We start from the raw sequence: 27490 nt of genomic DNA on the forward strand, positions 1-27490 counted from the left end.
CCACCAACCCGAAGTTGACTTTGTTCATATCTGGTGGAGCTGTCCAATTATCCACACCTTCTGGAGCCAAATTTATTCAGAAATCACAACCATCACCACTGACTCTTAAGAATTCTCCCCTGTCACGTTCCTCCTACACATACATCACCGACTACAGTGAACTTACCGGAAATCGCTAACCATGTTCGCCCTGACAACATCCAAGGAATGTAAGGCAAACTCCTTAGGATGTTTGGGATTCGCACAAAGCGAAGGCAAAACAATGTCCTCGTTAAGGTGGAAATCAGAAACCACCTTCGGAAGAAAAGACTGGTTAGGTCGCAAGACCACCTTATCCCTATGAACCACCAGGTAAGGGGAGCGGCATGACAAGGCCGCCAACTCCGACACTCTGCAGGCAGAAGTGATCGGCACTAAAAAGGCAACCTTTTGTGACAGCAGAGGCAAAGAAATTTCCCTGATGTTTTCAAAGGGAGGACGTTGCAAAACGGACAGAACCAATTTCAAGTCCCAAGGAGGTAGAGGCGCCCTCCGAGGAGGGGCCAAATGACGTACACCTTGAATAAAGGTGTGAATCAAAGAGTTAGACGCCAAGGGGCGCTGAAAAAGGACGGCCAGTGTCGACAGCTGGCCCCTAATCGTGGTCAACGCCAGGCGCTGATCCACACCAGTTTGTAGGAAGGCCAACACCCTCGCCACCGAGTAGTCACGAGGAGGAAAGCCCCTGGATTCACACCAGGCAAAATAAGCCTTCCAAGTGCGGTAATAGATCTTACCGGACGAGGCTTTCCTAGCCTTGAGCAAAGTAGGAATGACCTCAGATGAGAGACCCCTGTCTCTCAGGACCTGGCTTTCAACAGCCATGCCGTTAAAGCCAGCGACTGTAAAGCAGGATGGAAGATCGGTCCCTGAGACAGTAGATCGTCTCGTAACGGTAGCCGCCATGGAGGCTCGATGGCCAGTTGAATGATGTCCGCGTACCAGGACCGGCGTGGCCAGTCCGGGCCACCAGAATCACCAACTTCGGTTCCGAGACCAACCTACGCAGGAACCTGGACATCTGAATTGGGGGAAAGGCATATATCAGACGATACCGGTGCCAAGGCACCACCAGAGCATCTGAGGCGTCTGCCAGAGGATCACGCGTTCTTGCCACGAACCTTCCCACCTTGTTGTTTAGCCGGGACGCGAACAGATCCAAATCCGGGGATCCCTATTTCTCACACAGCATTTGAAACACCTCCGGGTGCAGGGACCATTCCCCCTGGTCCAGGGTTTGGCGGCTCAGATAATCGACCTGCCAGTTCTCCACACCCGGAATGTGAACTGCCGAAATTGGCCGGGACGTGAGTCTTGGCCCAAGACAGAATACTGGTCACTTCCTGGGCCGCCCGGGCACTCCTGGTGCCCCCTTGGTGATTGATGTAAGCCACCGCAGTGGCGTTGTCCATCTGCACCCGTACAGGACGGCCCTGAAGACGATCCGGCCGATGGAGCAGGCACAGCCTGATCGCTCTCAATTCCAAGATGTTGATCGGAAGGGTGGATTCCTCCCCCGACCAAGTGCCCTGGGTAGACAGGTTGCCCAGGACGCCACCCCAGCCCGACAGGCTGGCATCCGTGGTAATCACAGTCCACAGCAACGGCAGGAAGGATTTTCCCTCCGCTACCGCCGGGGACTGCAGCCACCACAGAAGATCCGCTCTGGTTTGGCGACTCAGAGACACCCTCAGGTCCAAGGACTGGGGGAGAGGCCAGTATCTCCTAATGAAGACTGCCTAATGAAGGAGCACGGATGCTCCGAAAGCTAGCAACGCCCATCTTTCCCTCCGCCTCACAGGAAGTGATGTCGGGCTGACAGGAAGTAGGAAGTGGAGCCCCACTGAGAGTCCTCCACCACCACAGCACCATCAAACAGGCTGCCAGACAACAGCCTCCACGCACCACCGGCACCTCGCACCCCTCCTTTCTGCAACGGTATCCAGGACAAGAAGATGGATGATCCCGTTCACCTACCCTACCGGCCTTTACTTACCTAAGAGTAAGTCACTACGCGATTTTTGTATTAATAAACCTTATGCTTCACTAAGCTGGCGCTGCTTTCTTTTTGTTTATTCTCCTCAGAGCCTCTCCTTTCTCCAGCTGGCAGCCGCTTTTCGTGGGCCCCCTCCCCCCTTCCACCTCATCCTTTTTTATATTTTTCTACCCATTTTTTACTTTCTATATTTTTACCTCTTTACCTCATGGTATGCCACCCACCATCAGAGAGCGCCATGTAATCATTGACTTTTGGCCAGTATCTCCGCCTGGAGAGATCGCGTGTGTAACTGCGCAAACGGTATGGCCTCGAAGGCCGACACCATCAACCCCAGGGACCGCATACAGGTCCTGAGTGACGAGGACTCATTGTCCCTGAGGGACCTGACCTTGTCCTGCAGGGTCCGGAGCTTGTCCTCCGGCAGAAACACCTTCGCTTGGGCGGAGTCCAGGACCATCCCCAGATACGGGAGACAAACCGAAGGAGACAAGGTCGACTTCTGAACGTTGATGGTCCATCCGAACTCCTGAAGCGTCTGAACCGTAGTGGACAGATCGCACAGCAGGCTCTGACTGGCACTCGATCTTAACAGGAGATCGTCCAGATATCCCAAGACCGCAATGCCCTGTGCCCGTAACAGGCCCAGAACAGGAGCCAGCACTTTGGTAAACACCCTTGGAGCCGAAGCGAGACCGAAAGGTAACGCCATAAACTGATAGTGTTCCTCCGCGATAGCGAATTGGAGGTACCTCTGATGACCCTCGAATATGGGGATGTGTAAATACGCATCCTTTAGGTCGATAGAAGCCAGGAAATCTCCCCGACCCAAGGAGGCCACCACCGAACGGAGGGATTCTATGCAGAATTTTTGAACACGCACGAAGCGGTTCAGAGCTTTTAAGTCCAGAATCGGACGCACCTTGCCCTCCTTTCTGGGCACAGTGAACAGATTTGAATAAAACCCCCAAAATCTGTCCCGATGAGGCACCGGGACGACAACCCCCTGGGCGAGGAGATCCTGCACCACCCGATGAAAATCGAGCATCTGATCTGGGTTCAATTGAAGATTTGAGGGAAAGAATCTGTCCGCCGGCCGCCAAAGGAATTCGATCTTGTAACCCGATCAAATGATTTCCTGAACCCACCTGTCCGGAATCCGGGGCAGCCAAGGTTGGAGGAAACCACGCAGACGTCCCCCCACCCCTGAAACGGGTGAGGGCGCCCCTTCAGGCAGTGGCGGACTGAGCCGCCGCACCAGCCTGGGCAGCCTTTTGCTTGCCCGCCCAGGGCTTTCTCTGGCCACCCTGGCCCTTGAAGGGTTTTCCCTTGTCCTGCGCCTTGAAGGCACGAAAGGACCTCTGATTTGGTTTAAAGGAAGGGCCCCGCTTTCCGCGGAAGAACTTACCCTTAGGATTCTGGGGCAGCAGAGTGCTCTTGCCCCCAGTGACACCTTTAACCAATTAATCCAGGGAGTCCCCAAAAAGATGATTTCCCGCATAAGGGATGTCAGACACCGTCTTCCTGGAAGTCTGGTCGGCTGAAGCGTTAAGGTTAAGCACCGCGACTCCCGAAAGGCGAGCCGCCAATGGGGCCTCATCCAAGGCCGCATCACACAGATACATGACCCCATGGTAAATCTGGTCCACCATCTCCAAAGTATAGGAGGAGCAGAATCAGCCACGAGGGTGCGCTTGAGCGCCTTAGCCCAATCTGCCACAGCCTGAGCCGCCATGACGGAGGCGAAAATAGGTTTTAGCATGGAACCCGCCACCATATAGGAATGGCGGGCAAGGGATTCCAGCCTCCTATCCGTAGGGTCCCGGAACATCGGGGAATCCTCGGTGGGTACCAGAGTGGCCCTGTTCAACCTAGACCTAGTGTGATCCACTTTAGGAGCCACAGTCCAGCACGAATCCGTAGGAGACGCAAAAGGGTAACGAACCATTTAGGCACCACAAATTTGAGCTTTAAATTGCGCCATTGTTCATTCTCAGTTTCATGGAACTCAGCGGGGCAAGGGAACACCTGCGCCTCCTTTCGGGATCTGCGGGTACCAAAAGAGGACCGCTTGCCTGGAGGATTGGGCTTATCCTCTAAATGCAGTGTATCTTTAATAGCAGCAATCAGCGCAGCCATTGCCGCAAGTTCTTTGGCCGTCCCGGGGGGGATCATCCCCCTCCCCATCCTCCCCCTCCCTATCAGACTGGGAAGAACGAGACCCCTCAAGAGGCACACTGTCCACGGCAACCATATCAGAATCGGAATCAGAAGAAAAAGATAGCCTAGGCCTCTTCTTAGTATCCCGTTCAGCCATCAAAAGATCCACTTTGGACGCTAAAGTCGCAAGTGCAGCAGTCAGAGCAGACATCGCAGAAGATCCAGAGGAACCTGAATCATCCACCAAAGCTGGGGGGAATTTGCGGTCCTGGGACTCCATCAGGAAAAAAACTTTTCCCCTCTTTTTTTTTTGCTACGGTACTGGCCCTTTAAGCATACAGCGATCCCACCGCAGTACACCGCTATGAAGAACTATACAAGCAGACCCCGCAAGTAGGAATGAGCTGACAGCCAGAGATATTCCCCACAAAAGACAGCAAGACAGACCCCACAAGTGTTACAACACGCCAGCCGATCTCCACTGCAGAGAAAAGGGAAGTGATGTCACCGCAAAATGCTGAACTAGGAAAAACAGACCAAGGAAAAATGGTTGCCCATAGAAGTTAATGGGAGGCTCTGGGAAAATGGCCGTCGACGTGCTCAGACGAACACATTGCCACACACAAGATGGCGCCGTAAGGCGCCAAAACACACCACATTCATTGCTGTATAAGTGCCCACAGTGAAGCCAGCAGCACGCCCACACCTAAAATGGCGGACCGGCGGTATTTCAACCCGCAGCGGTCGTCACACATGCCTGCACCTCCAACCACATACATAGTGGCACTCAGGAGAGGGACCCCCACAACCCCCCCACATAGCGATCCCGCTGTGATAATGCCCCCGCAGGGACCGGGAGTAAGGGAGCCCCAAAACACACAGACATGAGGGGATATCACAGACCATCAGACTGCCAGCCCCAGACAGAGGCCCCACACAGAATGCACTTACCGTACCCGATGGCGTGGGTGCCTCTCAATCGACGGAAAGCCTCCCACACCAGGTGGTGGAGGTGCAGTCAGCCAAAAAACGCAGGACGCTAGCAACGCACGGAACCGTGGGTGAGACGTCCAAGCGAGGTGGCCACCTCGCAGGCTTTCATCCCTGAGGACAGGGACAGGTCGTTTGCGAGGCCAGGGCGTACACATAGCCTGCTAAACGCTCGATGGCGGGCTGGGATTCCATAAGGCCCTCTCTGTCTTGGAACACCAGGACGACCAGTGTGACTCCCAGCTCGGCAACACCGTCGTCATCCGAAGAATCGACTAACTAAACGCTGAGAAATAAACAGCTAGTAGTGTAAGAAAACACACTTGAGAAAATAAAATCATAAAATAGAAGAAAGGCTGAGGCTGTAGTCCCAGCACAGGGAAGCCTATCTTACTCCTTAACTAGGCAGAAGACAAACTGAGTTGGGATGGCTGATAGCAGGGGGGTATTGGACCAGTGGGACAGCCCCCATAGGTGTGTCTATGTAAATTACTTTGTTTTTAACAAGTTTTATACCTAGCTTGCTCCTATGGATAAGAGGTAAATACCCATTGGTGAAGACTGAATGAGTGGGCGGCGACTGTCAGAGGACGTAAGAGAAAAAGGACCACGTTTATGACGAGGTTCCTTGCCCTTAGCCTCTTGAGGAAGTAAAGTACTCTTACCTCCCGTAAGGCCCTTGATGATCTCTTCCGCAGAGGCACCGAACAAACGGTCACCTACAAAAGGTAGGTCAGTCAGCACCTTTTAAGAAACATGGTCAGCCGACCTGTACTTCAACCAAATCATGCGGCGAAGAATCACCGCCATCACGGATACCCTGCCAGCTAAGGGGGCCACATCGAAAGACACATCACAGATGTACTGTAGCCCCTGGATCAACTGATCCACCAGCTCAGGAGGGTGTTGACCCCCTATCAGATCCTGGCATAAAAATTTTGCCCATTCAGTTAAGGTCTGAGATATCAAGGTGATAGCAAACACCGGCCTCAACATTGAACCAGCCACAGTGAAAAAGTAACGGACCAGAGCCTCAGCTCTTTTGTCCGCGGGATCCCTAAAGGATGGAGAATCCTCCACCGGTAAAAGTGTGGCATTATTCAGCCTGAAAACCTGAGAGTCCACCGATGGTGGAACTGTCAGTTTCTTCAGGAGAGACTCCTCAAAAGGATATCTCCTAGTGAAACGCTTAGGTATTCCAACCATGCGTTTCGGAGAACCCCACTGACTAGTGACAATCTTGTCAAAATAGGCAGGAAAGGGAAACACCTTAGTGTGGAAGATATGCGAGTGCTAAACTGCACCTGCGTCGGCACTGACACAATCAAAGACTCCAACAGCGCTTTTTCATGAGCGGCTGCAGAGGAGGAGGATTCATCCTCACTGTTAGAGCACTCAGGTTGCATGGACGCAGACCCAGTGGGCTGACTCACGTCCGCGAAAATCCACCTGAGGCTCCGAGGAGGCAGAGGATACAGGTGAAGGTGGGGGGTGCTTCTTGCTAGGCCGCCTTTGCAGAGCCATATCAACCTTTGACACAAGTGACCACAGCGCCACTGTCATGGCCGCCAGGGCAAACTGAGGCCCAGAGGGTCCCGCAGCATCAAGGAGTGGGTCAGGTGGTGATACACATTCCAGGGGCTCCATGGTTAAATCAGGGCCGCACTGTGCACAAAAGAAATATTTTTTTTTTATTTTTTTTTTTAAACCCGCTCGGAGCACCACAAGTATACCACAAGTATCAGAAGACATGGAGCTGTGTCTGTCACTGAACGAAACAGAAAAATGTTTTACAGCTTGTTGCTCCCTCCCCCCTAAAAAAGCGAGGAGTTACTGTAGACTTATTGGTAACTCCTTTTCTGAGAGTCTTCCCAGACAGCCCATGAGACCTAGGGCTGCTCCTCCTACCAGGAAAGGAAACATGTTAACGCCACCAGATAAAAGGCAGTCCTCCAGTCCTCACCCTTCAGTATTTCTTGAGAACCATAGGACAATCCTGTAAAACATATGCATAATACAAGACATCACCGGGTGGGAATCCAGCTGTCCTGGAAGACTCTCAGAAAAGGAGTTACCGGTAAGTCTAACTCCGCTTTACTCAAGTCGTCTTCCAGGACAGCCCATAAGACGATGAGCCAGAACTTACCAGTCTAGGAAGAGACTACTCCCTGGAGCACCTTTCGACCAAACGCCTGCTCCTGATAAGATATAGGTCGAAAAATTTGACCAGGTAGCTGTCTTACAAATTTGTTTCTGTGAGGCACCAGCCCTTTCAGCCCAGGACACGGACAAGGCTCTTGAATGCGCACCGACAAAAGGCGGAGCAATATTACTAACTCTGTAGGCCTCAGTCATTGCCTGCTTTATCCACCTGGCTATGGTGGCCTTAGAGGCTCCATTACCCTTGTGTGTCCCAGAAAAATTAACAAATAACAAATAAGGTTTCAGATTTTCTAAAGGTAACCAACAGGTAGGCCAGAAGGACCCTTTTGACATCCAAAAAATGTAAATCCCTTTCTTTGTCATTTTTTGGAGAATTACAATATCCTGTGACTTATGAAAAGTAGAGGCTAGATTTGGTAAAACCCTGGATCATTTTTTAACACTACTCTTTCGAAAATAATCATAAGGAAAGGCTCCCTAATTGAGAGGGCCTGCAGTTCTTTCACCCTGCGAGCTGACGTAACCGCAATCAGGAACACAGTTTTCAGTGTGAGTAATTTTAGTAGTAAATCCTTCAGGGGCTCAAAAAGAACAGTCACCAAGGCCTGAAGGACTAGATATAGGTACCAAGGACATGATCTGACAAATATTGGCTTTGACCGGGCGATAGACCTAAAAAACCTCGCTATAACAGGTTTTTCCAGAAGAGAGTATTGGAGAAAAATACTAATGGCTGCAGCCTGCACCTTTAAGGTACTAAGGGATAGACCCTTGTCGGCACCCTCCTGAAAAAAATTCTAAAATAGACGGAACATGGGGGATAATATCTGATTTTCAGACAACCAAGAGTTACATTTCTTCCAAACCTTGCCGTATATCACTCTAGCGGTAGGCTTCCTGGAACTAACTAGGGTCTGTACAACTTTGTCTGAGAACCCCTGGGAACTTAGTATCTGCTCTTCAGATACCAAGCTGTCAAGTTTAATGATGCAACCTGAGGATGAGATACCTGACCCTGAGACAACAGGTCCTGTCTCAAAGGGAGAGCCATTGCCAGTTTTGAGGCTAGCGCCTGTAGGCATGAAAACCATGACCTTTTGTGCCAAGAGGGGGCTATCAGAATCAAGTTGGTATCTTTCAAGAGATATTTCCGGAGGACTTCCGGGATAAGTCTGATTGGAGGCAAAGCATAGCAGAGGCTGAATGACCACGGATTCGCAAAAGCGTCGATCCCCAGAGACTGATCCCTTCGGTTCAGGGAAAAATATCTCTCTGTCTTGCTGTTTGTTTGGATTGCAAAAAAGTCTACATCTGGGAGACCCCACCTGGGAGCAATTTCCGCAAATATTTCCGGGTTGAGGGACCAATTGTCCTGACACACCTGGTAGCGGATGAGGTGATCTGCCAAACCATTCAGAGATCCTTTCAGATGAAGTACTGAAATGGAGGCTAGATTTGCCTCGGCTCAAGATAAAATCTTTTGGGCTGTGAACTGCAAGGTCCGACTTCTTGTACCCCCATTTGTTGAGGTACACTACAGTAGCAATGTTGTCGGATCAAATCTGTAGATGGCGCCCTTTGACCTCTGCCTAAAAAACTTCCAAGACTCTTTGCACTTCTAGGAGCTCCCTCAGATTTGATGATGCTCCTGCTTCCAGCAGGGACCATTCTCCCTGCGCTATTTTGTTTTGAAGATGGGCTCCCCATCCAAAGGAGCTTGCATCTGTGGCGATTCTCTGTGATATTGGAATGACCCATTCCAGCCCTTTTTCGAGGTGAAATGGTGACCTCCACCACTACAGGAATCTCTTTACTTTGGAGAGAATTTTTACTTTTAATTCAAAGGAACTTGGGAACCCATCCCAGATTCCTAGTAGGAATAATTAAAGATGACTTTGTAGAACCTGGCCAAAGTACAGCCGGAAAGCAGGAGGTCATAAAGCCTACGGCTCTTGAAACATCTCTCATTGAGACCCACTGGTTGGTTTGCAAGGATGCCATCATCTGAGTGGTTTTTGAAACCTTTGCCCCTTGGAAGAAAAATCTTTTGATGTAGTAATGAAATCTCGTACCTGAGATATGTCACTCTTTGGGAAGGAGTCAGAGACGACTTTTCTTTGTTGACCATCCAGCCTAGAGACTTGAGGAACTCCTGAACTGTCTGGAGATCCCTCTCTAGTTTTTGACACAAATCTGCCACTTCTAGGAGGTCATCAAGGTAGGGGATGATCAGAATTTTTTTTTGTCTGAACGGGACCAATGCTTCCCCTAGGACGTTGTAAAGATGTGTGGGGCTGATGATAACCCGAAGGGCAGTGCTTGGGACTGAAAATGTTGGATCTCTGATCCTAGCTTCACTGCTAGTTGCATAAACTTTTGGTATGCTGGGTGAATAGGGATGTGAAAGTAAGCATCCTTTAAATCCAGTGTTGCCATGAAGCATCCCGGGTAAAGCAGATTTCTTATGAAATACACTGATTCCATGCGAAAACGCTTCTATCTGATCGAGCGTTTTAGACCACACAGATTTAATATTAAGCGATAATTCCCTGAGGGTTTCTTTATCACAAAAATGTGGGAGTAAAACCCCATGCCCTGCTCTGCCCCTGAAATTGGGATCAGAACATTCTGATCTACCAAGTCTCCTATTTGGAGACTCATGGCAGCTGCTTTCACTGGTAATTAGCAATCTCTCCGGCGGCCGGGAATCGAACTCCAGTCTGTATCCCCTGGCCACCAGGTCTAAAATAAAAGGGCTTGAAATGATCTCCTTCCACTGTGGGAGGAAGGCCCTTAATCTCCGCCCACTCTGCGGGGGGGGGTCATTGTAGCTTGGTGGGGTGTTGGAGGGTTAAACAGGACCCCCCCACCTCTGCCTTTGTGGCCAGTGCAATGTTTCTTGGGCCTGGACTCCTTCTCAAGCGGACCCTGTTGTCTGCCTTCTTGCCCTCAAAAAAAACTTCAGAGTATAAGGGGTATTTTTCTTGTCTGGGAACGACGTCCTGTCAGCAGTATGTTCCAGAGCTTCCTCTAACCCAGGGCCAAAGAGATGGTCGCCTGTAAGAGGAAGATTACACAGGCGTAATTTGGAAGCAGAGTCCCCTAACCATGTTTTAAGCCAGAGACTTCTGGCCGCATTAACCAATGTCGATGTCATGGCTACCATCCTGACCGACTCAGCGGAGGAATCACCCAGAAAACCTACTGCCTGAAAAAGAAGTGGGAAGATTTATTAATCTGATCCCTTGGTGTCTCGGCAGACAAATTAGTCCATCTGTGAAAGGCTGGTTTCAAACTAATAGATGCTTCCCAAGCCCTGCGCAACAAGATATCTCCCCTTTTATTCCATTGGGTCTTTAAGTGTACCCATATCGTCAAAAGCTAAATCCATCTTTTTGGAGATTTTTGAAAGTCGGGCATCCAATTAAGGATACCTTGTTCCAAGGCTTCACCGCGTCATCATCGAAAGGAAACCTTCAAGTTACTGGAAAAAAAAAACGTTTCCTTTCAGGAGAATCACTGCTAGTCTTGCTAGAGAACTGCGGAGAGACTGAGAGAGCGGAGAGGACAGAGCGCACACCTGAGGGACGGTCATCGTGTCACCCGGGGATCGGTGATAGGACAATGAGAGGTTGCAGTGCCGGTGTCCCCGGGGATGTGACATTCTCCTCTGCTGCTGCTGCATTATCCGATTTCAAATTGAAGCACTCCATCACAGATTACGCTTGGAATTAGACAAAGGATTTCCCTTCTCTCTCTCTACCTGTGTGCAAGGAATGAAATGGGATTAACTCCTCGCTCGTCACAGCCATAAGCAGCAGGATCCTGAGCATCCCACTAGGACCCCTGTTTACCCACGGAGGACCCCTGGTATTCTTCTACCTTCAGAAGGAATTGGGATCCCACAGAGTGATCAACACTATCATAGTACACTACATATTACCCGCACTATACCCCTGTGTGGGGTGGGTACATCTGGTGAGTGAGCTACTTACCTTAGGGGTCACCCAGCACCTCACTCGTTACCCACCACGGGGTCACCTCCAGCATCCGTTTGAGAAGATTAAGTCACCTATTTTTTGCTTTTATGGACTAATCCTGTCACTTGGTCACTGTTTTGGTACTGGCCATACGCACTTTCCTGCCAGTTGATACCTAGTCACCTTATTGCATTTATATGCACCGACCACCTTTTGTGCACTTCATTGCACTTTTTTTATAACTGTCAACTTACTTTGAATTTATATTTCTTATGTGCACGGTTCACTTTATTGCTTGTTTTAATCCGGTTCAATCCACCTGTATTTGTGCACATTGTCACCTTAAATATTACCCGCTACTTTTTGGCACTATATCACTTTAATAATCTTTGGGTGCACTTAGTCACCTTATTTATATGATTATACATTTCTAGTCATTTTATGCGTTTAAGGAGTTTTTTAAGTTATTTATTCTTTATTGGATCACATCACCTTGTTTTTACTGTTTACACACAGTCTTTTATTTATTTATACTCACTTGGCTTACTCACTATTGCTCATTGTTTATTTATCACATTATTTTACTGTTGCATTCAACAATATCTATTTAATTCACCACTACAGGCAGCGCCATTACCCTATTTTTACCTTCATCTTATATAGTCTTTGACTATAGTTCAGGGAGGCTGCAGCCTATTTATTTATCCTTAGCGCGGAGTCTATTAACTTTATTTTGACTCAGATAGTCCGCCTGCCAGTTATCCACTCCAGGAATGTGAACAGTGGAGAGAGCTGAAACGTGCGCCTCGGCCCAAGTCAGGATCTTGGCCACTTCCCTGGCCACCCGGGCACTCCTGGTGCCCCCATGGTGATTGATGTAAGTCACAGCCGTGGCATTGTCGGTTTGAATCGGAACCGGGTGACCGTGAAGCCAAGGCGCCCAATGGAGCAAGCAGAGTTTGATCGCCCTGAGTTCCAGGACATTTATCGACAAGGAAGATTCCTCCCTTGATCACACACCTTGGGCACAAAGAGTGCCCAGTACTCCACCCCAGCCCATCAGGCTGGCATCCGTGGTGATCACTGTCCACAACAGCAGCAGAAAAGATTGCTCTGGCTCAGAGCGGGCGACAGAAGCCACCACAAAAGCTCCGACCTTGAGAGACGGCTTAAACAAATCATTCTTTCCAAGGACTCAGGGTCCTTGTTCCATTTGGCAAGAATCTCTGCTTGTAGAGTCCTTGTGTGAAACTGGGAAAACAGGATCACCTCGAAGGCCGACACCATCAGCCCCAGGGACCTCATGCAGGTCCGCAGGGAGGAGAGATCGCTGTCCCTGAAGGTTCTGATCTCGCCCTGCAAGGTCAGAAGTTTCTCTTCTGGGAGGAAAACCTTTGCTTGAGCGGAGTCCAAGACCATGCCCAGATAATTCAGACGTACTGACGGGGTCAGTGCCAACTTCTGGACGTTGATGGTCCACCCGAACTCCTGGAGCGTCTGAACCGTGACCGTCAGATCGCCCGACAGAGTGGCACACAAGCTTACCCATAGCAGGAGATCGTCCAGATAACCAAGGACTGCAATCCCCTTCTTGCGCAGCAGAGCCAGCACTGGGGCCAAAACCTTGGTGAAGACCCTGGGAGCCGAAGCTAGACCAAAGGGTAATGCCACAAACTGAAAATGTTCCTCCGCTACTGCAAAGCGGAGAAACCGCTGGTCACCTTCGTAGATAGGGATGTGCAGGTACGCATCCTTTAAATCGATGACGCCACCACCGACCGCATGGATTCTATCTGAAACTTCTGCACCTGTACAAAGTGGTTCAGAGATCTGAGGTCCAGGATAGGACGCACTTTGCCCTCCTTCCCGGGCACCGTGAACAGGTTAGAGTAGAAGCCTCGAAACCTGTCCCGCTCAGGAACCGGGACAATAACGCCCTGTGCAAGAAGATCTTGCACAGCCCCCCTGAGATCCTTTAAATGATCCGGGGACAGACGGAGGTTTGACGGAAAGAACCTGTCTGCTGGGCGAGATCGAAATTCGATCTTGTACCCTGTATGAATCAGTTTGTGAACCCATTTGTCTTAAATCAGAGACATCCAGGGTTCCTGAAAGTAACGCAGACGTCCCCCTACCCCTGAGCCGGGTGAGGGTGTCCCTTCATGCAGAGGAAGACTAGGCCGCAGCACCAGACTGACTGGCCTCGGGCTTACCTGACCAAGCCTTCTTGTTTCTGCCGGAGGCTTTGAACGGTTTACCTTTTTCCTGCGCCCCTGAGGCACGAAAAAGCCCCCGGTGAGCCTTGAAGGAGGGACCCTGCTTACCGTGGGGTGCCACACCCTTTGTGGACTGGGGCAGAACTGTGAGACCCTTGATCATTTCATCCAAGGAGTCACCAAACAGGCGTTCCTCTAAAAAGGGAGATCAGACACGGTCTTCTTAAAGGCTTGGTCCGCCGACCAGCTCTTCAGCCAGACCATGCGGCGAATTGCAATCCCCACCACAGACAGACAATTTTGCGACCAGGGGAGCCTCGTCCAGAGCCAAGTCACACAGATACACCATGGCCTGGGCCATTTGATCCGTGAGCTCGATGAGAGTCGGAGAAACGACTCCGCCAGCAGGTTGCTCTTAAGCACCTTAATCCATTCTGTGACTGTCTGAAAGACCAGCGTGGAAGAAAAGACAGGCTTGAGGAGGGAGCCCGCCACCAAGTGCTGGTGGAGGGAAAGAGATTCCAGGCGCCTGTCCGCCGGGTCCTCAAACACCGGGGAGTCCTCCATGGGAACCACTGTGGATTTATTCAACCGTGACACAGTGTGGTCCACCTTAGGCGACACCATCCAGCGATTGGAAATGGAGTCTGCAAAAGGGTAGCGGCGCTGAAAACGCTTAGGCACTACCAGCATGTGTTTAATGTGCCGATATTGCTCGTTCACGGTCTTGTGAAACTCCTCGGGGCAAGGGAAAACCTGACCCGACTTCTGGGCTTTGTGAGAGCCGAAGACAACCCACTTTCCTGACTGTGTGGGCTCATCATCAATATGCAAAGTCTCCCTGACGGAGCGAATCAGTGCTTCCACCAAAGCGCAGTCCTGCGCTGCAGCTGAGGTGGACTCCTCCTCCTCGCCGTCCGAGTGTGAGGACAGGGAACCCTCAGGGAGGGCAGTGTTCGTGGCAACCACTTTAGGCTCAGAATCAGAAGATTGAGAGGGCATCGCCGTTTTTTAATAAGAACTTGTGACATGACAAGATCAACTTTGGACGCCAGAGCTTAAATGGCTGCAGACAGGGATGCTAGGGAAAGAGATCCGGATGACCCGGATGCACACACAAGATAAGTGGGGAAATATTCACTCTTGGACTCCATTTTTGTAAATTGACAAAAAAGGTACACTGGCCATTTAAATCCGTGCTAGCGGTCAGCACCTCCAAATCGCGCTACTGCTGGAGTTCCCCTTTAGCTAGCAGACCCACAGACAGAAGCTAAATGTGTCTGAAAAATGCCCAAAAAGACAAAAAAAAACCCTTACTGTGTCCAGAAACAGGATGAGCAGCTCTCCACACTGTCTGCAGAAAATGAAACTCCTAGGAGGAAGTGACCTCAGATCACTAGAAGCCAAACTCCCCCTGAGCCACAAGAAAATGATGCCATAATAAAGAATAGGAGAAGCACAGGGAAAATGGCTGCCGCCCATATAGTGTGGCCTGCCCACATCCAATATGGCACCCGAAAACGGCGCCAAAACACACAGCAAGGCAGAAAATGGCTCCTGCCCTTTCATTGATGCAGCCTGGCTGCTCATATCCAAGATGGCGGACAAACACGGCGCCGGCGATAAGGATCACCACAGGGACCCACTTCAGGACAAGGTAGTAGTCATACACCCCCCCCCCAGGCGTTAAACGCTGCTATAGCACCCCCATTAGGAGCAGGGAAGGCAGGACCTGTCCTGACAGGCCAGGGAGATCTTACAGAGACCACAGCTCTGACATCCCCAGGAGTGGGCCCAGATCCCCGCCCCGATGATTGTCCCAGGGACACAGGGTGCAGTCAGCCAAGAAGAGTACACTGCAACCAGGGCATTCCAGGGCGAAAACCTCCGTTCGCAGGCTCGTCCCCATCCGTCGGGGCACCGTCGTGGCTAGGCCTGGGTGGACCACAACCTGAGCATGCTCGTTGGCCAGGCTGGGAGACCATAAGGATCTAGATTATCCAGTGCGAAACCTCAGCCCGGCTGTTGTTTGTAGTTCACCAGGAGGATCCCCCTGACACTAGCAAGCGATAGTGAGTAAAGAAAAATAAACAAACATTTCTCAAGGAAAATCAAAAAACTGAGATCGGGGTCCCAGCAGGGAAACCTAGGTCCTAGTCCTAAACTAGGCAGCAAGAAACTGATTAGTAAGCTGGATGTGTCTGGGGTAATGTCTGAGGGGACAGCCCCTAAGGGTGTGTCTAGTGAAAAGTTTCACTGCCTAGTCTACTCCTGTAGGTGGCGCATTACCCATTTGTGAAGAAACTATGAAGTGGCTGCGTCTGTCAGAGGACGTAAGAGAAATTTAATTTTAAAATGACCTTATTTTACTTCTTAAAATTGTACATTTTTTCAGTTTAAACATTTGATATGCTTTTTTTTTCTATTGCAAATAAAATTTGGGTTTATAAGATTTGCAAATCATTGCACTCAGTTTTCATGTAGATTTTACACAGCTCTCCAACTTTTTTGGAATTGGGGTTGAATGTATGTATGTATAGGGGTTGAATGTATATGTATATGTATATATATACACATATACACACACACATAATCTCACTAATTTCAGTACACCCCTCACATTTGTGAAAATATTTTATTATATCTTTTCATGTGACCACACTGAAGAAATTACACTTTGCTACAATGTAAAGTAGTGAGTGTACAGCTTGTATAACATTGTAAATTTGCTGTCCCCTCAAAATAACTCAGCACACAACCATTAATGTCTAAACCGCTGGCAACAAAAGGGAGTACACCCTAAGTTAAAAGGTCCAAATTGGGCCCAAAGTGTCACTATTTTGTGTGCCCACCATTATTTTCCAGCACTGCCTTAACCCTCTTGGGCATGCAGCTCACCAGAGCTTCAAAGGTTGCCATTGGAGCCCTTTTCCACTCCTTCATGACAACATCACGGAGCTGATGGATGTTAGAGACCTTGCGTTCCTACACCTTGCGTTTGAGGATGCCCCACAGATGCTCAATAGGGTTTAGGTTTGGAGACATGCTTGGCCAGTACATCACCTTTACCCTCAGCTTCTTTAGCAAGGCAGTGGTCATCTTGGAGGTGTATTTGGGGTCATTAGGTTGGAATATTGCCCTGCGGCCCAGTCTCTGAAGGGAGGGGATCATGCTCTGCTTCAGTATGTCAGAGTACATGTTGGCATTCATGGTTCCCTCAATGAACTGTAGCTCCCCAGTGCCGGCAGCACTCATGCAGCCCCAGACCATGACACTCCTACCAACATGCTTGACTGTAGGCAATATACAGTTGTCTTTGTATTCCTCACCTGGTTGCCATCACACATGCTTGACACCATCTGAACCAAATAAGTTTATCTTGGTCTCGTCAGGCCATAGGATATGGTTCCACTAAGCAAACTGTTTGCGGGCTTTCTCGTGCATCATCTTTAGAAGAGGCTTCCTTCTGGAACGACAGCCATGCAGACCAATTTGATGCAGTGTGCGGCATATGGTCTGAGCACTGACAGGCTGACCCCCTAACCCTCCAACCTCTGCAGCAATGCTGGCAGCACTCATACGTTGATTTCCCAAAGACAACATCTTGATACGACGCTGAGCACGTGCACTCAACTTCTTTGGTCGACCATGACAAGGCCTTTTCTGAGTGGAACCTGTCCTGTTAAACCGCTGCATGGTCTTGGCCACCGTGCCACAGCTTAGTTTCAGGGTCTTGGCAATCTTATTATAGCCTGGGCCATCATTATGTAGAGCAACAATTATTTCTCAGAGAGTTATTTGCCATGAGGTGCCATGTTGAACTTCCAGTGACCAGTATGAGAGAGTGAGAGCGATAACATCACATTTTAATACACCTGAGACCTTGTAACACTAACGAGTCACATGACACCAGGGAGAGAAAATGGCTAATTGCGCCCAATTTGGACATTTTCACTTAGGGGTGTACTCACTTGTGTTGCCAGCAGTTTAGACATTAATGACCGTGTTGAGTTATTTTGAGGGGACAGCAAATTTACACTATTATACAAGCTGTACATTCACTACTTTACATTGTAGCAAGGTGTCATTTCTTCAGTGTTGTCACATGAAAAGGTATAATAAAATATTTACAAAAATGTGAGGGTGTACTCACTTTTGTGAGATACTGTATATACTCATATTCTCATTAACTTATAAATGCCCCAAACTGGAAAACTTAACTATTGTATTTTACAATTGGAATAGCCACCATAGTAAGTATTAGTCTACATTGTCAACTATACACATTACAGTTTGATTGTATCAAGTATTCATTTACTACACACATAAGTTACTCTTCAAAGCACAGCTTTAATGTTTGGAAAAAAAAATGTACTCACTCCATTGTTTGATAGAGGGTGTCTCCAAAGTTCAGACTGCATCTTCACAACCTAATAAAAGTTAGGGTTTTATTAATGGATACTGGAAAAAAAATTATAACACCCAAACCGAACAGCTAACAGTGCCCTTTTTTTTTTCTTGCTACTCTCAAAAACTGTGACTGGTGAAGAACGTGGGCAAAGTCCAACCTCTACAAACATAGTCGCTATAAACTAAGCCACTGAGATTGTAACTCACTGAGATTTGTAATAGGATTTTTGGTGATTTCTCTTACTAGTCTCTTTGCACAATCACTCACTTTTTGTGGACTTTTTGTGGACAGATTCACAGCTGTGTCATGGTCTTTATTTCTTAGGGACCATTCACACTTGAGGCCCAACTCCATGACAAAAAAAGACAAAAATCTATTTTCACTTAGACACTAAACATTTGACATTTATTTCTGTAAATTAGTGAAAAAAATGAAATGAAATCCACTGTAATATAACGTTCTAAAACCAGAAAACATGAAACTTACAAGGAGAATACTTAATGCATTGTAGACTTCTAGGACAGATCAGATATATTTAGATTCTTAAAAGTGGTTATGTGCCAGCACGCAACCAATAGGTATTATTCTGATCCATCTGGTAGCACCAAGACGAGAAGGCAAAGTGCGTCTTACAAATAAACGGCTGCCTAGGCAATGACAGCTGCAGTAGGTAGGGTGTAGGATGTTAGTTCACCATTTCATTTTTTGTGAAAAGGTGAACCTACACTTCTGTAAAAAGCCCATAGCACATTGAGTATGTGAAAATTGCTCTGGTCCATATATGGTGTAGGTCTAAGGGTTGAAATTGTTAATTAGTAATTGAGCGTTTAGATGCACTCAGCTTTAGGTGGTGTGTTATCCAGGGTAATGTATTGTAAAAAAAAAAAAAAAAAACATTACAAGTGTACAAAACTATCTTCACTAATCACTGCTCAGTGTAGATGTTCCTGCTAGAAAAAATATAATTTTTGTAAAATCAATTTCTCTGAGATCACTGGCGGACACTCCATATTCAGAACCATAGGGTTATATTGCCCCCTACAGGAGTAGGACACTAGGCAGGAAAAAAGACTTGGCTACGCCTATGGGCAGGTCTACCTGTTATACATCCCCCTCCCTGCTATAGGACTTCAGTTTAGTAACAAGCAGTGTCAGAAGTATCAAAACATCATAGAGGGGTGGGTTCTGTGTCTGTCAACGAACTTAGTAAAATGGGTTTTACGATAAGTACAAAAAGATCCTATTTTTTCTTTCGTTCGTTGAAGGACACATGGCACCATATTCAGAACCATAGGGACATCCTCAAGCAGTGCCAAACATGAGGGGTGGGACAACAAAAAAAATCCCAAGGCTAATCACAAGAAGCCAACCAGGTAACAGGAGCTCAAAAAAAAAAATGGAGCCCAACCTGAACAATACACCCCTAAAGTGGAAACAGACCCTCTAAACACCAGCCTGAAAAACCTTGCGGCCAAAGAAAGCATCCGCAGGTGCCAAAATATCCACTTTGAAGTTAGTAAAAGTGTGCACCGATGACCAAGAGACCGCCTTGCAAACCTGCGCCACTGATGCCTGATGACGGAAGGCCCAAGAAGCGCTAAGCATCCAAGTAGAGTGCACCATTACAGGGAAAAGAGGAACCTGACCCTTGATAGAATAGGCCTGAGTCCCCATCTCTCTGATCCATCTGGAAACGGTCACAGAAGAAACGGATGGCCCTTTTCTTGGCCAGTCTGCAATCACAAACATTGAGTCTGACCTCCGAGAAGACTCTGCGGCTGCGAGATACACTGAATCGCCTGAACCACATCCAGGGCAGGCAACGCAAATTTATTGGGATGAGCGGGCCTGGGACACAAAGGCAACACAATATCTTCATTCAAATGGAAGTCCGAGACCACCTTAGGTAGGAACGACATGCATGGACGAAGAACCACCTTATCTTCATGGACCACCAAGTAAGGGGTACGACAAGATATCGCAGCCAGGTCTGACACCCTGCGAGCAGAAGTGATGGCCACCAGAAAAGCTACCTTCTGAGACAGCGTAAGCAGGGGAATCTGCCAAATATTTTTAAAGGGAGGCTTTTGGAGAACTGAGAGCACCAAGTTCAAATCCCACGGTGGTAGAGGAGATCGCACTGCCCGAGTCAGGTGTCAAACCCCTTGAATGAAAGTACGCACCAAAGAATGCGTGGCCAAGAGTCGCTGAGAGAAGTCTGCCAAGGCAGACACATGGCCCTTGATAGTACTCCAGGCCAACCTCTGGTCAACACCTTTTTGAAGGAAGGTCAAAATCCGAGCAACCCAAAAAGAATGAGTATGAACACCGATCGACTCACACCACGAAATGTACGCTTTCCACATATGATGGTAAATTATTCTAGGACAGTGATGGCAAACCTTGGCACCCCAGATGTTTTAGAACTACATTTTCCATGATGCTCAACTACACTGCAGAGTGCATAAGTATCATGGGAAATGTAGTTCCAAAACATCTGGGGTGCCAAGGTTTGCCATCACTGAGGTAGACTTTCTAGCCTTTAGCAGTGTCGGAATCACCGACCCAGGCAAACCTCCATCCATCAGCACCTGGCTTTCAACAGTCAGGCCGTCAACGCCAGCGATTGTAAAGCAGGATGGAAGATCTGCCTAAGAGGCAGTCTTCAAGGGAAGTTGGCAACCAATTGCACCAGGTCGACGTACCAAGACTGGAGAGACCGGTCCAAGGCCACCAAAATTACCGGAATCCCTCCGGCCTCAATCAGCAGAAGCTGTGGAAGAAGCTTCAGAGGAGGGAAGTCATTCATCAGACAATACTGGCCCCATGGGACAACCAGAACGCCTGAGGCGTCCGCCAGAGAATCCCATGACCGTGCCACAAACCTTGGTACCTTTCTTTTGAAGCTGAGGTGCCAACAGATCCACCTCAAGGGTGCCCCACCTTGGACATATAAGATGAAACACGCCTGGATGAAGGGACCACTCCCCTTGGTCCAATGCCTGCTGAGGCGGTCTGCCTACCAATTTTCCACACCTAGAATGTGTACGGCGGAGAGGGCCGGAACGAAGCATTCTGCCCACCGGAGAATGCTGGCTACTTCTAGAGCTGCCAACACACTTTCTGTTCCTCCCTGGTGATAGAAATAAGCCACACCCGTTGCATTGTCCCATTGGATCTGTATTGGGAGCCCCCTTAGCCGATCCCTCCAGTGATCAAGGCACAGCCTGATTGTCCGAGCTCCAAGACATTGATCGGTAGTTTAGATTCTTCCAGCATCCAAAAACCCAGAGCAGAGCTCAGAAAAGATTTGCTCTGCCGATTCAGAGCATAAAGCCACCAGACTAGGGAACCCCTGGTTTCCCAGCTCAGCCAGATCCGACTGTCCAGAGACTTTGGACACTTGTCCCATTTCACCACTATCTCATAAGTGAAAATGTCCAAATTGGGCCCAAATAGCAATTTTCCCTCCCCAGTGTCATGTGACTCGTTATTGCTACAAGACCATTATTCTTGATCTTTAAGGATAGTCTATAGACAGGTATGGTGCCAGCTGATTGGAAAAAAGCCAACGTGGTACCAATATTTAAAAAAGGGCCGAGATATATCCTGGGTAACTATAGGCCGGTCAGCCTAACATCAGTAGTCTGCAAGATTTTGGAGGGGATGTTAAGGGACCACATACAAGACTTTAGTAATGAAAATGGTATTATTAGTAGTAATCAGCATAGATTCATGAAAAATCGCTCTTGCCAAACCAATCTATAAACCTTCTACGATGAAGTGAGTTGCCACCTAGATAAAGGTAAGCCTGTGGATGTGGTGTATCTGGACTTTGCAAAGGCCTTTGACACCGTTCCCCACAAACGCTTACTGTACAAACTAAGGAAGGTAGGTATGGACCATAGGGTGAGTACCTGGATAGAGAACTGGCTCCAGGGGAGAGTCCAGAGGGTGGCGATTAATGGGGAGTACTCGGATTGGGCGGGTGTGGAAAGTGGGGTCCCCAAGGTTCTGTCCAGGGGCCAATCCTGTTTAATTTATTCATAAATGATCTAGAGGAGGGGATATTGAGTACAATCTCAGTATTTGCGGATGATACTAAACTAAGCATGCCAATATCTTCTATGCAGGATGTGGAAACCTTACAAGAGGATCTGAACAAAATAATGGGGTGGGCAACTACATGGTAGTGAGATTTAATGTTGAAAAATGTAAAGTAATGCACTTTGGGCGTCAGAAACATGAAAGCAAGCTACTCACTGGGGGTGAAACCTCTGGATGAGTCTAGGATGGAAAAGAACCTGAGGGTACTGGTAGACAACAGGCTTCGCAGTGGCATGCAATGCCAAGCCGCTGCAAGCAAAGCCAACAGAATACTAGCTCACTCCAGGAATAAAGAGATTATTCTCCCACTCTACAAGACTCTGGTCTGGCCACATCTGGAGTATGCTGTCCAGTTCTGGGCACCGGTCCTCAGGAAGGATGTGCTGGAACTGGAGAGAGTCCAGAGAAGGGCAACAAGAATAATTAGGGGTATGAGGGCATCGGCTATGAGGAAAGACTACAAGCACTGAACTTCTTCTCTCTGGAGAAGAGACGATTAAGGGGGATATGATATCAATGTACAAATACTGTACTGGCGACCCTAGCATAAGGAACAAACTTTTCAGAGAAAGGGAATACAATAAGACACGTGGCCACTCACTAAAACTAGAGGAAAAACGGTTTAACCTTAAAATATGCAAGGGGTTCTTCACTGTCAGAGCAGTAAGGATGTGGAATTCCCTTCCACAAGCAGTCGTATCAGCAGGGAGCCTCGATAGTTTCAAAAAACTACTAGATGGGCACCTTAAAGACCACAACATACAGGGGTATACAATGTACAGTTAACAGCAAACACAAACACATCATAGGTTGAACTGGATGAACTGATGTCTTTTTTCAACCTCACAAACTATGTAACTATGAAATTCAACATGGCACCTCATGGCAAAGAACTCTGAGGATCAGAAAAAAAGAATTATTGCTCTACATCAGGGGTGAGGAACCTGCAATCATTGCGTCCGCCCCCCCCCCCCCAGTGCCGCTGAGCCTGTGTATGCCAGCGGAGCTGTCAGAAGGAGCTGATGGCTCCGTCCTGACAGTGTGAGTAGAAGAAAAGCTTCAGAAAAGGGTGGACCCGTGGCGCAGAGCAGTGCGCCCCAAACCCACCCATTTGTGTGACAATAGCGAATGAAAATTCGCTATTGTCACACGGATCCTCCTCCTGGCCAATCAGGAAGCGGGTCCAAGACCCGCTTCCTGATTGGCTGAAAGGCGAACCCATGCCATTGGTCGAGGAGGAGGCAGGAGGACTCGAGGAGAAGCTGCCGCTGCAGGTAAGTGCAATGGCTTTCTGCATTGAAAGGGGGCAAGCTGTGGTCAATCCGTATTGAAAGGGGGCACGCTGTGGTCGCTCTGCATTGAAAGGGGGCACACTGTGGTCGCTCTGCATTGAAATGGGGCACGCTGTGGTCACTCTGCATTGAAAGGGGGCACGCTGTGGTCAGTCTGCATTGAAAGGGGGCACGCTGTGGTCAGTCTGCATTGAAAGAGGGCACGCTGTGGTCAGTCTGCATTGAAAGGGGGCACGCTGTGGTCAGTCTGCATTGAAAGGGGGCATGCTGTGGTCTCTCTGCATTGAAAGAGGGCACGTTGTGGTCTCTCTGCATTGAAAGGGGGCACAATGTGGTCTCTCTGCATTGAAAGGGGGCATGCAGTGGTCAGTCTGCATTGAAAGGTGGCACGCTGTGGTCAGTCTGCATTGAAAGGGGGCACTCTGTGGTCTCTCTGCATTGAAAGGGGGCACGCTGTGGTCAGTCTGCATTAAAAGGGGGCACGCTGTGGCCAGTATGCATTGAAAGGGGGCACGCTGTGGTCGCTCTGCATTGAAAGGGGGCACGCTGTGGTCGCTCTGCATTGAAAGGGGGCACGCTGTGGTCGCTCTGCATTGAAAGGGGGCACGCTGTGGTCACTCTGCTTTGAAAGGGGGCACGCTGTGGTCACTCTGCATTGAAAGGGGGCACGCTGTGGTCACTCTGCATTGAAAGGGGGCACGCTGTGGTCACTCTGCATTGAAAGGGGGCACGCTGTGGTCACTCTGCATTGAAAGGGGGCACGCTGTGGTCACTCTGCATTGAAAGGGGGCACGCTGTGGTCAGTCTGCATTGAAAGAGGGCACGCTGTGGTCAGTCTGCATTGAAAGAGGGCACGCTGTGGTCAGTCTGCATTGAAAGGGGGCACGCTGTGGTCAGTCTGCATTGAAAGGGGGCATGCTGTGGTCTCTCTGCATTGAAAGGGGGGCACGCTGTGGTCTCTCTGCATTGAAAGGGGGCACAATGTGGTCTCTCTGCATTGAAAGGGGGCACGCAGTGGTCAGTCTGCATTGAAAGGTGGCACGCTGTGGTCAGTCTGCATTGAAAGGAGGCACTCTGTGGTCTCTCTGCATTGAAAGGGGGCACGCTGTGGTCAGTCTGCATTAAAAGGGGGCACGCTGTGGCCAGTATGCATTGAAAGGGGGCACGCTGTGGCCAGTATGCATTGAAAGGGGGCACGCTGTGGTCAGTCTGCATTAAAAGGGGGCACGCTGTGGCCAGTCTGCATTGAAAGGGGGCACGCTGTGGCCAGTCTGCATTGAAAGGGGGCATGCTGTGGCCAGTCTGCATTGAAAGGGGGCACGCTGTGGTCAGTCTGCATCGAAAGGGGGCACACTGTGGTCAGTCTGCATCGAAAGGGGGCACGCTGTGGTCAGTCTGCATCGAAAGGGGGCACACTGTGGTCAGTCTGCATCGAAAGGGGGCACGCTGTGGTCAGTCTGCATTGAAAGGGGGCACGCTGTGGTCAGTCTGCATTGAAAGGGGGCACGCTGTGGTCAATCTGCATTGAAAGGGGGCACACTGTGGTCAGTCTGCATTGAAAGGAGCACACTATACCTTGATTACTGAAGACCCCTTTCACACTTTTGTGACCTCAAAGTCACGCAATTTTTTGCCGCAAAGCAATGCCTATTACATTTATGCATACATTTTGTACGGCCCCCCTGCACAAGAAAGCCCACAAACAGTTTGCTGAAGTCAAGCAGACTAAGGACATGAATTACTGGAATCATGTCCTATGGTCTGATGAGACTAAGATAAACTTATTTGGTTCAGTGTCAAGCATGTGTGATGGTAACCAGGTGAGGAGTACAAAGACAAGTGTGTCTTGCCTACAGTCAAGCATGGTGTGCTAAATTACTTCCCGTGGTCTACTAAGCAGAATCAACTTCAAAACTCCATCACATTTTAATTTTGAACAGAAAATGTTGTGATAAAAGGAACATCCATATTATCACAAATGTTTTTAGGTTTATCCTTTAGTAGATTATTTCTATCAAGTTCTAACACTTGACAGATAGTGCTCTGGAGTGATTCTAGGCAATATCCCTGCTCTACAAACCTACCAGTCAAGATAGCAGCCTGTCTGTTAAAATCCTCTACCTCTGTGCAATTATGTCTCATATATATTGACTCTTGGGCACTGACCTCTCCAGAGCACGGTCATTGGTTTATAATTTGTAAATGTGATGGGAAGGCATGGGATGGGTGATGGGAATAAAAAAAAACAGACTGCAGTGATTATCCCAGAGTGTGTATTGACTCTCAGGAGTCTGTTCCTAAGGTGAGCTGGTAATCTGTCACTAGTCACTAGGAGCACCTGGAGTGCAGCATGCAGCACTTTTGATCATGTTTGTGGATGAAGATTTTTTGATTTTCTTTCAGTCACTATTTTCACTGAGGATTGGGACTATTAATATTATTGATTTTATAAATCACGGCTCAGAAATTGATTTATCACTTTAGTATCACAGTTGATGGACTGATTTAGAGTTATTGTGATAACATTTTGTACACCAAACATATTTATTTATTTATTTCCAATGAAAGACTTGGCGCAGCAATATTATTTTCTTTATTGGTTTATAATTAACATAATTTTGTCAATGGATGATGATCCAATGATAGGCTTGAGGTCAATCTAATTTTTGGCCACTAGATGTCACCTTTTTGGAGTTTGCGATATGGTGACCCCCTTTGTACCAATTTCTGAAGTTTACTGTAGTTTTTGAAGAATCATGTATTGGTATAGGGATTTAAATTCTAATAAGGGCAGGTGTTTATTAATTTGGACATGTTCTTTGGGAGGTATTTAGGTAATCTAATTTTTGGCCACTAGATGTTACCTTTTTGGAGTTTGCGATATGGTGACCCCTTTGTACCAAATTTATGAAGTTTCCTGAGGTTTGTGGAGAATCATGAATTGGTATAGGGATTTATATTTATTATGTGTACGGCGGAGAAGACTGGAATAAACCGTTCTGCCCACCTTAGAATGCCGGCTATCTCCAGAGCCGCCAGGACACTTCTTGTGCCCCCCTGATAATTGACATAAGCCATGGCCAGTGCATTGTTTGATTGAATCACACTGGACATCCCTGAAGACGATCCATCCAATGTTCCAGGCACAGTCTGATTGCTCGGAGTTCCAAAACATTGATCGGTAGTCTAGCCTCTTCCAGTGTCCAGACTCCCTGAGCAGAATATTTGCCAAGAAAGCCTCCCCATGCAGACAGGCTGGCATTCGTAGTGACTACTGTCCAATACAAGGGGAGGAAGGATTTGCCCAGCCGAAGTGCCGGAAAACGAAGCCACCATATCAGGGACTCTTTCGTTCCCCGGCTCAGCTAGATCTGATTGTTCAGAGACTGCAGATTCTTTTCCCATTAGGCCAGAATCTCCCTTTGCAGGGATCTCGTATGGAACTGTGCAAACGGAACCGCCTCAAAGGTAGACACCATCAGGCCCAGCATCCGCATGCAAGTCCGGAGGGATGACCATCTGCTGGACAGCAGGAGACGAATTGCAGCCTGCAGTTTCTGGAGTTTGTCCAGAGGAAGGACCGCTCTGGTTAAGGCCGAGTCCAGAGTCAGACCCAGAAAGTCAAGCTTTGTGGACGGAACCAGAGCAGACTTCTGAAAATTCAAAATCCAATGGAACTCCCTCATGTTCCTGTCCCTCAGTTCATATGGTGATCTCCAGGTTTTCCACCAGAGCAGTAAGAGACTCCCCTCACAGAAGGAGGTCATCCAAGTAGCCCAGTACAGCGATCCCCCATTGACATAACAATGCTAGTACCAGAGGTAAAACTTTTGTGAAGACCCGAGGAGAAGAGGCGAGACGAAAGGGTAACGCCACAAAGTCATAATGCTCCTCTCCCACGGCAAAGCGGAGGAATGTGAAGGTATGCATCCTTGATGTAGATTGAGGGATGAAAAAACTTCTTATGAGCCAAGAAAGAAAGGTACTCTTCTCCCTGTAAGACCCTTAATGAGGTCTTCCAGGGTAGCTCTAAACATGCGATCTCCGTGAAAAGGAAGATCAGTCAAGGTCTTATTAAAAGTCCGATCCGCAGACCAGCATTTGAGCCAAAAAATGTGCCGAAGGAATACTTCTGA

At 48.5% G+C, this 27490-nt stretch overlaps 1 protein-coding gene across 1 annotated transcript in view; it reads right to left on the reverse strand.

Annotated features, from left to right (window-relative positions):
* Nucleotides 1–27490, reverse strand: part of PGAP1 (post-GPI attachment to proteins inositol deacylase 1) — a 278399-nt gene that overhangs the window by 85837 nt on the left and 165072 nt on the right. The window contains exon 21 of the mRNA XM_082261304.1: nucleotides 17924–17974. Coding sequence (XP_082117430.1) covers nucleotides 17924–17974 — 51 coding nt within the window. The remainder of the gene's footprint in view (nucleotides 1–17923; nucleotides 17975–27490) is intronic.

The sequence above is a fragment of the Pelophylax lessonae genome, assembly GCF_965119305.1.
Source record: "Pelophylax lessonae genome assembly, chromosome: 6".
NCBI classification, from domain to species: Eukaryota; Metazoa; Chordata; class Amphibia; order Anura; family Ranidae; genus Pelophylax; species Pelophylax lessonae.